The following is a 14,245-nucleotide window of genomic DNA, read 5'->3' on the forward strand; positions in this document are numbered from 1 at the left end:
GGAGCGCAGCTGCCCTCTGTCTCACTCCACCACAATTTCTGCTTTTTTTCACAGCCTGAAGTTGTGGGGACTCCTTTTCCTGGCACTGGAACTCTGGGCTGGGGAGCTTGGTATGGGGCTGGGAATCCCTTGCTCCTCCAAAGGGTCCTCCACAGCTGAGATATTCCTCCCAATTTTTATCTGCTACATGTGGGTGTGGGACCAGCCTCTCCTACCAGTGCCGAGGTGGCTTCTTCTGTATGTCCTTAGTTTTAGAATTTCTGTTCAACTAGACTTCAGGCAATTCTCAATGATGGTTGTTCTGTAGTTTAGTTGTAATTTTGATGTGGTCATGAAAGGATGCAAGCCAGCTTTTACTTGCTCCACCATCTCGACTGGAAATCTTCCATTATATTTCATTTTGAATTTGCTTATTATTGTGTCTTTATAGAGTCATAAAATGTTGAAAGATAATGGTAATATATAATAGCCAGTAGCTTCTCAATCATATTATTGCTATTATCAACCACTTTTAAATGCATAGCTTAGTTGTGACCAAATCTTTGTAATTAAAATTAGTTCAATCACTAATACCAGTTGTTGTAAATGAGGTCGTCAGCTACTTTTAGTCTGCTGTTTAGTAAAATCAGGGTATTTAATAAGTAAATAGCTTATTGAATTCTTAGTGACACCTAATAATTTAATCTGTAAGTCACTATTCTGGCCTTGACTAAAAAAACAAAATTGTTTTTACTGTTCTGACTCTAAGAAAGGGAACAAAAACTGTAGTGCTATTAAAAGCCAGATTATTTGTTGGTGTGAGATTTTAGAATGAAATAACATAGCACTTATAAATCATATAGAATTTATTAGAATTGAATATAAAATATTTTGATGATTAGACTAGTTTTAATGCTCCACACCCTTGAAATAAATAGAATTACATTTAATTTTAAAAGTGTTTCTCTGAAGTAGCAGTTTTGTATATAGATGGTACTCAGTTAAATTAATGATATTTTACCTCTAACTGAGAAATGACTCTTTAAAGCAAATGTTTGAAAGCAGAGTAACATAAGTCTTGCATTGACAATTGTAGATAAATTTCTTATAAGAAAATAAATGACTCATGTGCTATTTAAAATGTGTTTCAGTCTTAAATTTATTTTTAAGATGGTTTATGAGTCATTTGTCTTCTTGTAAACTTCTATCATGAACCAAATTTTATCAAGATGTCAAAATGATATAAGATATATTCATTTAAAAATATGTAGCTGCTAGTATTTTGTTTCAAGGTGTCAACCTGAAACATAAGCATATAACCTTTAGTAATGTATGCATGTTATTCAAAATTGACTTCCTCAAAAATATAGTGAAAGAGACAAACATCAAATTATCTTAGGTTGAATAAATTTGTTCCATCAGGTAAGCAGAATGACTACTTCACACGGAAGACAAATCTCTTTTTTCAGGCTAGTGTGGGATTAGGAACATTTGGTGGATACGCTGTGCATATGCTGACTTTGTTGCCCGGAGGCAAAGATTTAGTGTTTGAGTTGGGAAAGGAGTGAGATCACTTTCCTCCCCTTTCTTTATTGACTTTCACTTGGATCATGTGACACAGAAGGCTTTGTAGAGGTAGTGACTTCAACAAGTTCCAGGTTCTCTTACTTTTCTCATGAATCTCAGAATCCTCTATTGCAAGATAACACAATTGACACATATGGTTGAGAAGAATAATCTTGTCTTTGGATCCCTTTACACTAAAAAAGCATGCCCTGTAACTGTTAAATAACAGATCTAAGACAGAACCTTGGAATACCCTAGGAGAAATTAGAAAACTCATCAAATTGAAGCCAGCAAGAAAGAAACACAAGTAGATAAATTATTACAGAAACCCAGAAAGTGTAATTCCCATCAAACCAGCATAAAATTCAAAACAGTTGCACATGATTGCACAATTGCTGGTATCAAGTACAACCGAAATGTCCTACAACAGAGAATTGATTCTACGCCATCTTCATCATTGGGGGATAAATCAATTATAGTTCTTTCCAATCCTATAGCTTGTCTATAATGATGTCAAAAGCTGCTTAAATGACTTGTCAGGTTAAGTCAAAAGAATCATATCATTCATTCAGGGATTTATTAGGAAAGTTAAAAAAACATTAGATAATCTTTAGAAAGTACATAACATGTGGTACGGTGATGGCAGTGTTTTCTTTTGAAAGAATTTAAGTTGCAACAGCTTGTTTCAGCAGGGTTAAAACCATGCCAGAATTAGAAGCAAACTATTCAGTTGTGCAACAAATAAGATGATTCCAGTGGCATATCTAAAGAATGTCATGGGAACATTGTTGAACTGTATTGTACCGAATTAAATGTCTATACCAATTTATTGACCTTTTCCTTATCATCTATGGCTTCTCTGTAACACAAAGGGGCCAGTTTTCTCCTTTGGGCCAGAAAAAGCATGTTTCCTGAATCAAAAAGGAGGAAATACTCTCTGCCTGCCTGTAATTGCTGTAAATTCTAAACTTTCATTCAGAAATATTCTTTATCTGATCATCTAGAGTATTTACATCTGCTAAATACAACCTTTATTATGTTCTAAAAATGGCTGCAAAATTATCAGAATAGGTGTGGATACTATTGGGTTGGTGCAAAAGTAATTGCTTTTTTAAAAGTTTAAAAGGTTAAAAATAATTGCAAAAACCACAATTACTTTTGCATCAACCCAATATAATCCCAGAACATGAGAGAAAAATATCAGATTTTTATGTGAAATGGAAATAATCTCTTTCTACCACCTAGAAAAACTCTCCCATTTTCTGGCTTTTCCTAAAGTCTAGGAAATCAAGCTTTTCTTTGTATAGAATTAGAGACAAGGTTCAAAATATAAATATACTTGGGATAGGTAACACATATGAGACCTCAATTCATACTATGGTGTGAGTGATTATATCGTCTCTGAGAGCAGAATTGGACTTTGCTAGACGGGAATGGAGCATAAAGGCACCAAGACTGAAACTGAAAGGGGGAAATGGTCATAAAAGGAAAAAGTTATGGAAACTTTTCATTAACATTTTGCTTGCAGCTAGTTCTAGGAGTCAAGACATTTTAGGCTTCATTGAAATCACAGAGGCACCAGCTTAGAAGATAAATCACACATTCACTTCATTCCTGTGTTTTAACTATTAATATGTCCTATGAAGTTTTACTGTCTGGTAGATATTTAATGTAATCTTTTCTCTCTCTCTTTTTAACTTGTATTTGAATGTTCTGCCACTGCAGCAGTAAGGTAATTCTAAAGATTTTGGTTTCAGATCATGCTGGCAACGCATTGAAAAATTAAAGCATATTTAAAGCCATTTTGGCTCTCTTTGGAATTTTTAGGCATGCATTCTCAGTTAGCAGTCTAAACAATGAGTTCTAGTACAGAGTAGTCTACATTTTTCACAGAAGTGAAAGTGAAAAGAAAAAGAGAAAGTAATGAAAGCATCTGAGTTTATAGAAGAAGACACTTGAAATACTAAAAACGGACACCCTTCCATGTTACCAAATGTGTTTCTAGCACTTCTCTTCTTTTTTATTGCCATCATGTAGGTCCAGGCCTTCATTGTTTGTACCTCAAATATAGTAACTACCGTTTCTTAACGAGACCACTGTCCATAGCCTCTCTGACTTTATATTTACCCTTTATGTGTTCATAAAGGACATGTTGTAATGGTTACTATTCCTCTCCAAACATCCCCAAATTTTCAATGGTGCACTCCATTAAAAACCAAAACAAGGGGCGGCTGGATGGCTCAGTTGGTTAGAGCTCGAGCTCTTAACAACAAGGTTGTCTGTTCAGTTCCCGCATGGGATGGTGGGCTGTGCCCCCTGCAACTGAGTTTGAAATGGCGAGTGGACTTGGAGCTAAGCTGCACCCTCCACAGCTAGATTGCAGGACAACGACTTGGAGCTAATGGGCCCTAGAGAAACACACTGTTCTCCAATATTCCCTAATAAAAATTTTTTTAAAAAAAGGCAAAACAAAATATTTTACTTGGAATGCAAAGCCCTCCAAAATCTGACTCCAGCCTACTTTTACAATCTTCTCCCATTGTTTGTCTACAACTTACACGAACCTTTGGCCCCATACAAACTGTTTTACCCCTCTCTTCCTCTGCCATGGAAATTGTTAGGCACTTTTTGTGTTTCTGCTCACCAGTTACAGTAATCATACAGAATCTCTCTTTTAGTATTTCCCAAATGTTGCCTCATGTACTAGCTGCATGGGATCACGTGATGAACTCTTTAAAAACTTTCCAATGCCCGTTTCCCACTCTTCAGAAAGTATGATCCAGTAAGTCTGAGGTGAGGCTTGGGAATCAGTATTTTAACAGCTTCCATTTACTTGGGTGACACTTTTCTTTCAAAGCCAATATTTTACCTAGTTTTCTAATCTGTCATCATCTCTTTTTACTTTAAGAACACTCTGCTATACTACGAATTAGCACTCACCTCAGTTCTTCTATTGTTATTCATAATTTTAGCCTATTTTTGTCATCTAAGTTATAAGCTATTTGGGGAGACTATCTTATACTTCTGCAGATCTCTAATACTTATTTAGGGGTTTGTATCTGGCAGGCTCTCATTAAATACTGAAGTAGATAAAATGCTACATAAACCCTGTATTAAGTAGTGTGTCATATTAAAAATCAGCAAATGAAAGTTAGTAATCATTCCAGGATTAAGAAATTAATGAATGTTCTAATCATACTAAACATCAGAAGAGCTAAGGTTAGAAGATTGGTTAATCAGAAGTACTTGTTGGTAGGTTTTGTTTTTTTTTTCAGTTTTGGCTAAACCTCTCTTGAACCTTTTTACATTGTTTGCATGCAACACTTAACATGAGTACATGTTAACAATTTCCTATGTTTTCTGTTTGTAACAGCATATGTATTTATCTGTCTTTTTCCTAACACATTAAGAAGTGCATGCTAGTTCTAATTTCGTGAATTAACTAAAAAGTCTCTTCTTATTTATATGGTTATGATTTTATAGACATTGAATATAGTACATCTCAACATTCACCTGAATAAACATTTATGATTCTAGATGATAGCCCACATTTTTAAATCTATCATGTATGTCTTACATCATTCATTCATTCAATCATCCTAATTCCAGGATGTGTCTTACATCATTCTATGTCATGTATGTCTTACATCACTTATTCATTCATTCATTCATTCATTCATTCATTCTAATTCCAGGATGCTTCCATCGTACTGTGTAGTCTTTATTAATGCTAAGCAAAGAGGATGACATCTGTAGTCCAGAAGTAGATATACCAGGATGTTTACACGGAACTATTATAATATGTTCTGTTTTGTGTCTTACTTTTTTCCTAAAGATACCCATTACTTTCTTGGTCTTTTAGCTACAATTGCATATTAAGGTAATATCTTTAGAGAAATATCCAAAGTGATTTCTTGGTGCCTTTTTTGTGAGGAAGTTATCATTATCATTCAAAGCCCTTTATCTTATATATATTATTTAAATTTTATTACAAAATATATAACATTCAAACTCATCTGCCAGTTTTCTGCTTACCTACATACATATGTTCTGCCTTTTGTCATCATTTGCTTATTTCACTAATTTAAAGATGTTAATATAATCTACAAACTTGGAATTTTCACTACACGTTCTCATTGTTAGAAAATATTGACTAAGTTGGGTCATTTTATTGATCCCTGAGGAATCTTACTGTTGCATATTTTCATTCAAAATGTATGAGTGTATTCATTCGAACTAATTCCATATTTTGAATTTCTTTTTCTTTAACCAGTGATTCTCAGGATGATAGGCTGGAGTGTGGTGGGGACAGGCATTATTTGGCAAAGAATATCCTTCACAGAAAAAGTTTTCAGACTCACTGGGACTTTTTAAAACTATACATACACTATGGAGATTCTGATATTTCCTCTCCATCCTTGGAAAGTCGTGCCCTGCCCAACCTATCACTCATGGGACTTACCATTATAATCATCCAATGATACTAATAAAAGTGTTCTCTATACAATAGGTATTTGGGAGTGGAAAAAGTTTACAACCTATTCAAGGCCCAATTTTAAAAAGTATCTCACCTCCCCAATAAAAAGGATTAGCCTTATCCTAGGATCATAATAGTGACTTAAACATAAAACAAAGCAAAACAAAATCTTATTTCTTGAACCACATCAAATAATTGAATGTCAAAAAAAAAAGATGTCTGCATGCTTATTTCCTCATAGAGCTTTATTAAATAAGTATAACTTTTCAGAAACTGTCTTGCCTAGTTTCCCAACATTAGTTCTACAAAGATCATGAACGCTTCATAGCAACATAGTAGCAAGACAGGGAAAATCAGGCAGAAGGAACTGTGTAAGAAAGGCACAGAAGCATAAAACGGGTGGCATTTTGAGTTTAGTTTACTATGCTTGGAGCATATACAAGGCAGACATCCAGGAGAAGAAACAAGAAATATAGGCAGGGGCCAGCCAGATCATAAAGAAACTTGCGTGGCTAGTTTAGTTCGGATTTTTATCCTGTAGGGGATGGGGAACCACTGAAAGGTTTCGACAGATGCTTCTGTTAGCAGTGTGGGAGATGGATTGGCAAGAGGCAAGATCAGTGAAGACATGATAGCACTGGTCCAGGCAATAGCTGGGGAAAGCCTGCCCCAGGGCAAGGTGACGGGGACTGAGGATTGTAGGTGAGTGTACTTGTTTCCTCAAATAGGTTGTATTTGCATGAATGGTTAATACAGATCCCCAACCTATTTTGAGTGATTTTAGGACACAATCTCTTAGAACATCTCAACATATTCTTATACTTAGAAAATCTGATAATGCTCTATCTACCACAGCATGGTTCCAATATGCCAAAATTGAATGTATAAATGCCTAAGTTTGGAGAAGAACATGTTATTATTTATTTTGAATATAATAATCAAATTTATCATTTATCAGTAACCTTCTAGAATACAGTCTCCCCTTTATACATTCCAACATCTTTACTAGTCTAAACTACTTTTATATTCTGATATCTCATTTGTTTATCTTTCAAAGTTGTGTTTTAACTTAATTGAAAGCAAAATAAGTTAAACAGGAGAAGGAGGTAAGGAGAGGAGTCCTAGAATCTGTGAGCAAAGATAAGTTTCCTCCTGTTAAGAGTCACCGTGACCTGCCCTTACCTTCCTTCCCAATGCTTTCCAGTTCTGTACCGTTGAGAGTGAGTGGATCAAGCATAAGGAATCAGGAGACACAAGGTTAAAATAGAATGATGAGAGAGTCGTAAGCTATATTTGCCCATGTTGTAAAAGAGAACTGTGGGACTGGATTAAAGATATTTCTGGACAAAGGCTGGATCTCTAGCCAGTGTGAGCAAAGAAAGGATTGCAGAACAACCCCATATTAAGAAACCTCATTTGAGAACATCTAAATTTAGTAGACATATGTAGGGGCTTACTATTCATTCTGCAAAATGCTTTTTTTGGAAAGAATTTTCAGCAAGATATTTTAAATAATAAGATCCTTTTCCATGCATTCATATGTAGTTAAAGCACACAAAAAAAGAATAATCAATTTTTCAAAGCTGTAGCTATTACATAAATCAGTATGCCCTAATAACCATATACAGATAGTGAGCTCTCAACTGTTTGATTTTAAATGAATTCAATACAATAACTAGCATAGGAAATTCAACATGATTTTTCTGTGATATCTCTTATGAATCAAGTACCAAAACCTTTCCTCAAAAAAAAAAAAAAAAAATCAGGATTACCCTTACTTCTTTGATGCCTTGAGAATGTGCATAGTCTGTGTTGGTACTATCTGGATACATTGTGCACAAACTCTTCTAGTCAGCATATCTGCAGGAATCAACCTCATATGACCAAGTGAAATAGGAGTGCATGGTTCTTTCACAGAGACAAGACATTTAGCATTAAGTGTGGAGAAATGCCAGAGCATGAAATACGCAGTTTCCTAGAACACCTTAAGTCTGCATTGAAAAATAGACATGATGTCAAATAAACCACGGCTTTTTAAAGTAACTTTAATAATGACTAAGGAATGATATGTCTATTTGATAGTTTTCAAATCTAAATAAAATGCATCAAAGTTTGACTGCATACCTACCCTGTATCTAGTATTGTACATGCCTCTTTTGTGTAGTTGTGGAGAGAACACAAAAAATAAGTTGCTAGCTCTCTACCTATGAGAAATGAATTGTCTTCTGGGAAGAAAGAGACCTACTATTATGCCACATGACAAGAAAGACTAAGTGGCCACGTAGTAAGGACAAGAAAAGATCATTGTCAATAGTTCAATCAGGGAGGACTTCTGAAGATGGGATAGTCTTGAAGAAATCTATCAGGATGGGCAATATTTGAGTCAGGGAGAACCAGACTAGAAGGAAGTAGACTAAGAAAAATGGCTAAAGAGGGGTAAGGGGCAGTGTGTGCTGGGGAAGTCTGACCTCAGTGGATTGAATAGCCTCCTTCCTTTGTGGTCTGCATGGTGCCAGCTATCAGCACTGGACTTGGAAGTAGTATAATTTGGCGTGGGCAATATTCCTTTAAAAAAGAAAAACTGAAAACAAAACTAAACAAATTATGAAAAAGCAACACACAAACAACTCTTTTCTTTGGTATTTGCTTCATACACAGAGACCACACAGCTTCGACCTCTATGTAATATGTCTCTGCTCAAGATAGAAAATCATATTGCCAAGACAGAGAAGCTGCACAGATTTTATAAGTGCCAGAGGGGTTTCAAAATTGTTTAATCATTAATATACATGACTGATATCAAGAGTTCTCTCTTTTTTTAGACGATAATGAATACAATGTGTGTGGGTTAAAATATTTGTTTTATGACTTGGCTGTTACCAGAACATATTTGGAATTTGCTAATACTCCCACCTCGAATATTTGGTAATGATTGCCTGGACTGTGAAGAAATGTCAAACTATAAGTAGTAAAAACGAAGGAATCTGGTACTACAGATTTAGAATTTGAGCTAATTTGATCACATGCATTCCAGACTTGGCAGTGTAGTCAGAGATTAAATGTGGATACCCAATACACACCCAAAACACAAATTATATTTCATTCTACTAAAAACTCAAACTTCACCTTCTGTAAACATGACCGTATGAGTGCCTCCGCATATTGTTACCTGCATGTGGATCAATGATTATGTATGATGTAATTAACGGTGCAATTTATCCATTTCTAGGGGCATTGAGTTTTTCGGGTCTTTTTTTTTTTTTTAAAGCTTCAGATGTAACTTTAGTAGGTACCAGGGAAAGGTAATCCCTTCTTTCCCTCTCTTCAGAGTCCAGGGCCTGCCTCTTCCATGATACTTGATGTTCTGGTCTGACTTTCCATGCACAGGTTGCCACAGCACTAACAATCACGTAAAGTCTGTTCTTGGTAGAGACAACCGAGGCAGTGGAGTGGCACAGTGCCAAGGGAGGAAGGTGACAGCTGTGGAAACTTCATCTACAAACACGGGGTGTGCTGGTAAATATTTAACAACTGACTCTCCAGAAGAAAAGAAAAGGGTCTGATTTGTAATATTTGCCAATTTCCATGGTGAAAATACTCCCACATGTCCAATTTCACACCCTGATCAAACTACCAACATGGTTTAAGAGATGAATGTGGAGTTGGAAAAAGATGTACACTTTGGGTCTCAGGAGCCAAGATGTGCCGGCTCCTGCAGACCGCTGCCTGCACCGCTGGCTTAGTCCCCGCTGTGCCCGTAGCCTGGCCTCGGCCCCAGAAAATGTGTGAGATCGTTTTTTAAAAGCATAAGATAGCAATATACAGCACTATACAAGTATTGGTTTTCATAATGCCCCAAATGCTGTGAATTTACATAGGAACAAAATTTGCAAAATATTAGAAGAGATACAAAAAAAACAGGAGGACTTTAAGATGCATTCAAATAAAGATACCCGATGGGCAAGGAAATACATTTAATATGATGCTGAAATGCAGATTTGTTTTTTAAATCACTTTTCCTTCTTCTATCTTAAAAAAAAGAGAGAGAGAAAAGAAAACAGCAAAACAAGAATGTACAACAGGAGACACGGAGGTTCAGAAAATGCACTGAATAGATTTCCTATATGTAGGTGTTCTGATTCTAAGAGAGTTTTTGAGTTTGCTGCAGGCCCCACGTAGTTGTGCTGTTACTCGAGAGAGCACCTAATGCAGAGAACCTTTGGGAAACCCATCCTCTATGGTTGAAAGGACCAAACAGGTACACATCTCTCCTCCAAGAAAGTTTAACACCTGCACACTAACTGCAATGTGGTAGGAGAAACACATACATATACATACATTCTCGCTCTTGGACAAAGACTGAAAGTGTTTTGAAACTTCCCAGGAAACTGATAAGATATTCTGTAATGTTTGTATTCATATCACTAAAGGAGAGATTGTGGTCAAATATTAATTATATGAGGGTAGTATTTTTTTAAAAAAATACAAAGAATAATCAAAGGAATTTTCTTAGTGATCTGGGTAGCAGATCAATATTTTTGCAATCAGAGGTAATTTTTATCAAAGAGCCTAATAAAAAATAAATTGATTACTTATAATTAAAGAGTAGATGTTGGGCAGCCTAGTTTTTTTTTTTTTTTTTTTTTTTTTTTTTTTTTTAAAGACAAAATACTTGTGTGGGAGGAAAAAACTCTGAATTTATCTGTAAGGCTTTTTTTTTGGTCTATAAATTGAATTTATAGAATAAATTTCTAAAAGACAAGATTTTAGGAAACTTCAAAAGTATCCAAAACTGTAACTAATCCCATTGCTTTTATAAAACATTATCATGAAGTTGATTTTGAGTTTTGTTGTCTGATGTATTATATTTTCACTTTGTATGAAAGTCAGAAAATATGGGAACATATCTCTGAGACTGTTTCTGATTAGTTTGTTCATTTATTCTATTCTTTAGATTCCACATATAAGTGAGATCATATGGTATTTGTCTTTCTCCGTCTGACTTATTTCACTTAGCATAAAATGTTCTCTAGGTCCATCCATATCATTGCAAATGGTAAGATTTCATTCTTCTTTATGGCCAAGTAATACTCCCCGGGTTGGGGGCGTGGGAATGAGGGAGAAGGTGAGGGGATTAGAAGGCACAATCAGTAACCACAAGATTGCCACGGGGATACGAAAGACAGTTTGGAATGTAATCAATAATGTTGTGAAGATTTTATAGGCTGTCAGATGGGCACATGTTTTATTAGGGAGACCACTTCATGGATGGTGTAGATGCCTGATCACTGCACTGTACACCTGAAGCTGAATAATAATGAATATCAACTATAATTTTATATATATATATTATTATTCATTATTATACACACACACACACACACACACACACACACACAGTCATGGGAAGTGGAGCACAGCATAAGGAACAGAGACAGTGGAAATGTAACAGCTGTGTGCGATGTCAGAGGGGTAGTAGATGGAGGGCGGGGGGGTTATCACTTTGTAAGGGGTATGAAGGTCTAACTATTACATTGTTTTGTACACCTGAAACTAATTTTAAAAAAAGAAAGAAAATATGGGAACATAAAGTTCACTCTGATTTCTATAAAGAAAGAGATTGGCAATGATAAAAAGCAATTTCTAGTCAGAGGGTTCTTAAAGAGTTTCTTCTAGTGAGTGTTATCTTAAAATGCATGAAGTGTCTTGAATCTTAAATTGGGAAAGAGGGAACAAGAAAATCTTGGATGAAAAATAATCCAAATAAAACTGAAACCTCTAAATGATAATTAATTAGAAACACAAGTTAACTAGGCTGGAAGTGCATGTTTATGAGTTTAGATGACCTTTAAAGATGACTCAAAGTCAAACAATAGCTTATTTGTGGATGATGACTACTTAAATGTACTATTTTTCGGTTCTTTTTGCCCAGGGACTCAATACTTTATGTTGGTAATTATAAATAACCTTGATTTATCCATCTTTTCAAGCTGAAGCCCTATTTTAGCACCTCTCACTGAGTTTTTAGAGAATTTTTACATATTTTATCTCATTTGATCTCTGCAACAATACTTTTGCTATGAATTAAATATTGTGATGGAAAACAAATCAATCAAGAGTGTACTACCTATCTTGGCGCCTGGGGAGGCCTGCTGGGAACAGGACTTCTAAAACGACAAATATGTCTGGAAAGCTGTGGTCCAAAGCCATTTTTGCTGGCTATAAGCGGGGTCTCCAGAACCAGAGAGACCACACAGCTCTTCTTAAAATTGAAGGTGTTTATGCTCGAGATGAAACTGAATTCTATCTAGGCAAGAGATGTGCTTATGTGTACAAGGCAAAGAACAACACCGTGACTCCTGGTGGCAAACCGAACAAAACCAGAGTAATCTGGGGAAAGGGAACTCGTGCTCATGGAAACAGTGCCATGGTTCGTGCCAAATTCCGAAGCAACCTTCCTGCTAAAGCCATAGGACACAGAATCCGTGTAATGCTGTACCCCTCAAGGATTTAAACTTACTGAAAAGTAAATAAAGTGGATTTGTTCTCTTGTATTTTTGTTAAATGGCTTAAAAATCACTTTGTCCTAAAAAAAAAAAGAGAAAAAAAAAAGAATGTACTACCTAACCAGTAATAATAATAATAATATCAGTAAAAGGTTTAATACATTTGATACTAACATTAGCACAAAATTAATTAGATTATTTTAACTGTTAGATATTTTCCTTTTACTATTATAAACTCTCTCCAGAGATACACCATTTAATTGAGGACTACAAATCTCCCAGTTTTCTTTAATATAATCCATTCACAAACTCTCTTAATTTTAAGTAATATAATAAATAAAGCCTCAATACTTGCCCTCTGTTTTCTAAATGCTAAACTAATAATGCATTGGAAATCTACTGTCATTGTTACCTTGGGACCACATCAAAACTTCTGAAGAAGATCACAGTCATTTTACAAACTCGTTTTCCAAGTCTGCACCCTGTGGTTTCTCTCCTCTTGAGAAATGGAAATATTTTGGATTTTTTAGGAACTTAACAATACATTCATTCTTATAAAAACTATTGCTATAGATTTTTAAGCATCAATACAATAGTTATATTTTACCAAATTTCAAGTTTAGTCTTCTTGATTTTCCTGTTTTAGTTAATGGCATCCGAATTTTCCAAATCATTGAACTTTTAAATTGAAATTAAAAAAAAAAAAATTCTTCTTTGTCATCTTCCACATTTGATTACCACTTTCTCTGAATTCCGTCTACAGAATAGTTTGCCCATTTTTTTCCATTTCGTCTGCCAGCACCATTTTACCACATTTGGAATGTTATAGAATTTAACTGAATTTTCTTACCCAACTCTCTCCCCACTCTAATCCACCCAATAAACAGCTTCTGCCTTCCTAAAGAAACAACACTGTTTATAAACTTTTAACAGTTCCCCACTATCCATGAAATGAAATGCAAAGTCCTAATAGAGTCTTCCTATTTTAGCACCATGATGTAATAATAAAAGCAATACTGGCTTTGAGACATGGCTTTAAATCTTGACTCCTTTACTCTTTTTGGCAAGGAAACTAACTTTTTCAATTCTAAGTTTTCTTCTCAGTAACGTGGGGGCAATCCTATTGATATTTTTTGATTGAAGTAGATTAGATTACATGTGTAATGCACTTAACACAGTGCCAAACACATTGTGGGAACACTTACCTATCCTTTTCCAATCATATGACTCATCAACAAAGTTAACTGCCACTGATTCTCACAACTCTAAACCTTTTGTTCGCTCAGTCTGCAAAGTGACCTCCCACCCTATGTTCATCTATCAACATCCTGTTCATCTTTCAAAGCTAAGCTCAAGTGCCTGATCCTCCCTGTTTTTGCCCTTTTCAGAAATTCCCAAAATACCGGGAGTGTCAAAAAAATGTATACAAGTGGACACTTTGGTCAACACTGCTCAAGCAGTAATTCACTGTAATCAGAAGTGTCTGGATGCTGATAGGAACCACTTTGAGCACCTCCTGTAATTGCAGAAGTCAAATGTGACTTGTATTCATTTTTTGTTATTGGTATATATTGAGTATTACAATTTTAATACAGTTTACCTTTCTTAAAATGTGTATACATTTTTTTGGCACCCTCTGTATATCTCTCACTCTTAAGAAAGAACACTTATTCTGCCTTATTTTATAGTTAGTTGTGTAGTTATGTTATCTTTCCTT

General features: G+C 35.2%; 3 protein-coding genes across 3 annotated transcripts in view; 2 read left to right on the forward strand and 1 right to left on the reverse strand.

The window, feature by feature from the left end:
- The window catches only part of FAM227B (family with sequence similarity 227 member B), a 192,873-nt gene that overhangs the window by 75,634 nt on the left and 102,994 nt on the right, over positions 1-14,245 (forward strand). The window lies entirely within an intron of this gene.
- FGF7 (fibroblast growth factor 7) overlaps positions 1-14,245 on the reverse strand; it is a 66,070-nt gene that overhangs the window by 19,562 nt on the left and 32,263 nt on the right. The gene's annotated exons all lie outside the window — the stretch shown is intronic.
- LOC117023396 (60S ribosomal protein L35a-like) lies at positions 12,158-12,604 on the forward strand. The gene has a single exon (XM_033108065.1). It carries the CDS (start codon positions 12,204-12,206, stop codon positions 12,534-12,536), a length of 333 nt encoding a protein of 110 aa, XP_032963956.1. The 5' UTR covers positions 12,158-12,203; the 3' UTR covers positions 12,537-12,604.

The sequence above is a fragment of the Rhinolophus ferrumequinum genome, chromosome 6 (genome assembly GCF_004115265.2).
Source record: "Rhinolophus ferrumequinum isolate MPI-CBG mRhiFer1 chromosome 6, mRhiFer1_v1.p, whole genome shotgun sequence".
Taxonomy (NCBI): Eukaryota; Metazoa; Chordata; class Mammalia; order Chiroptera; family Rhinolophidae; genus Rhinolophus; species Rhinolophus ferrumequinum.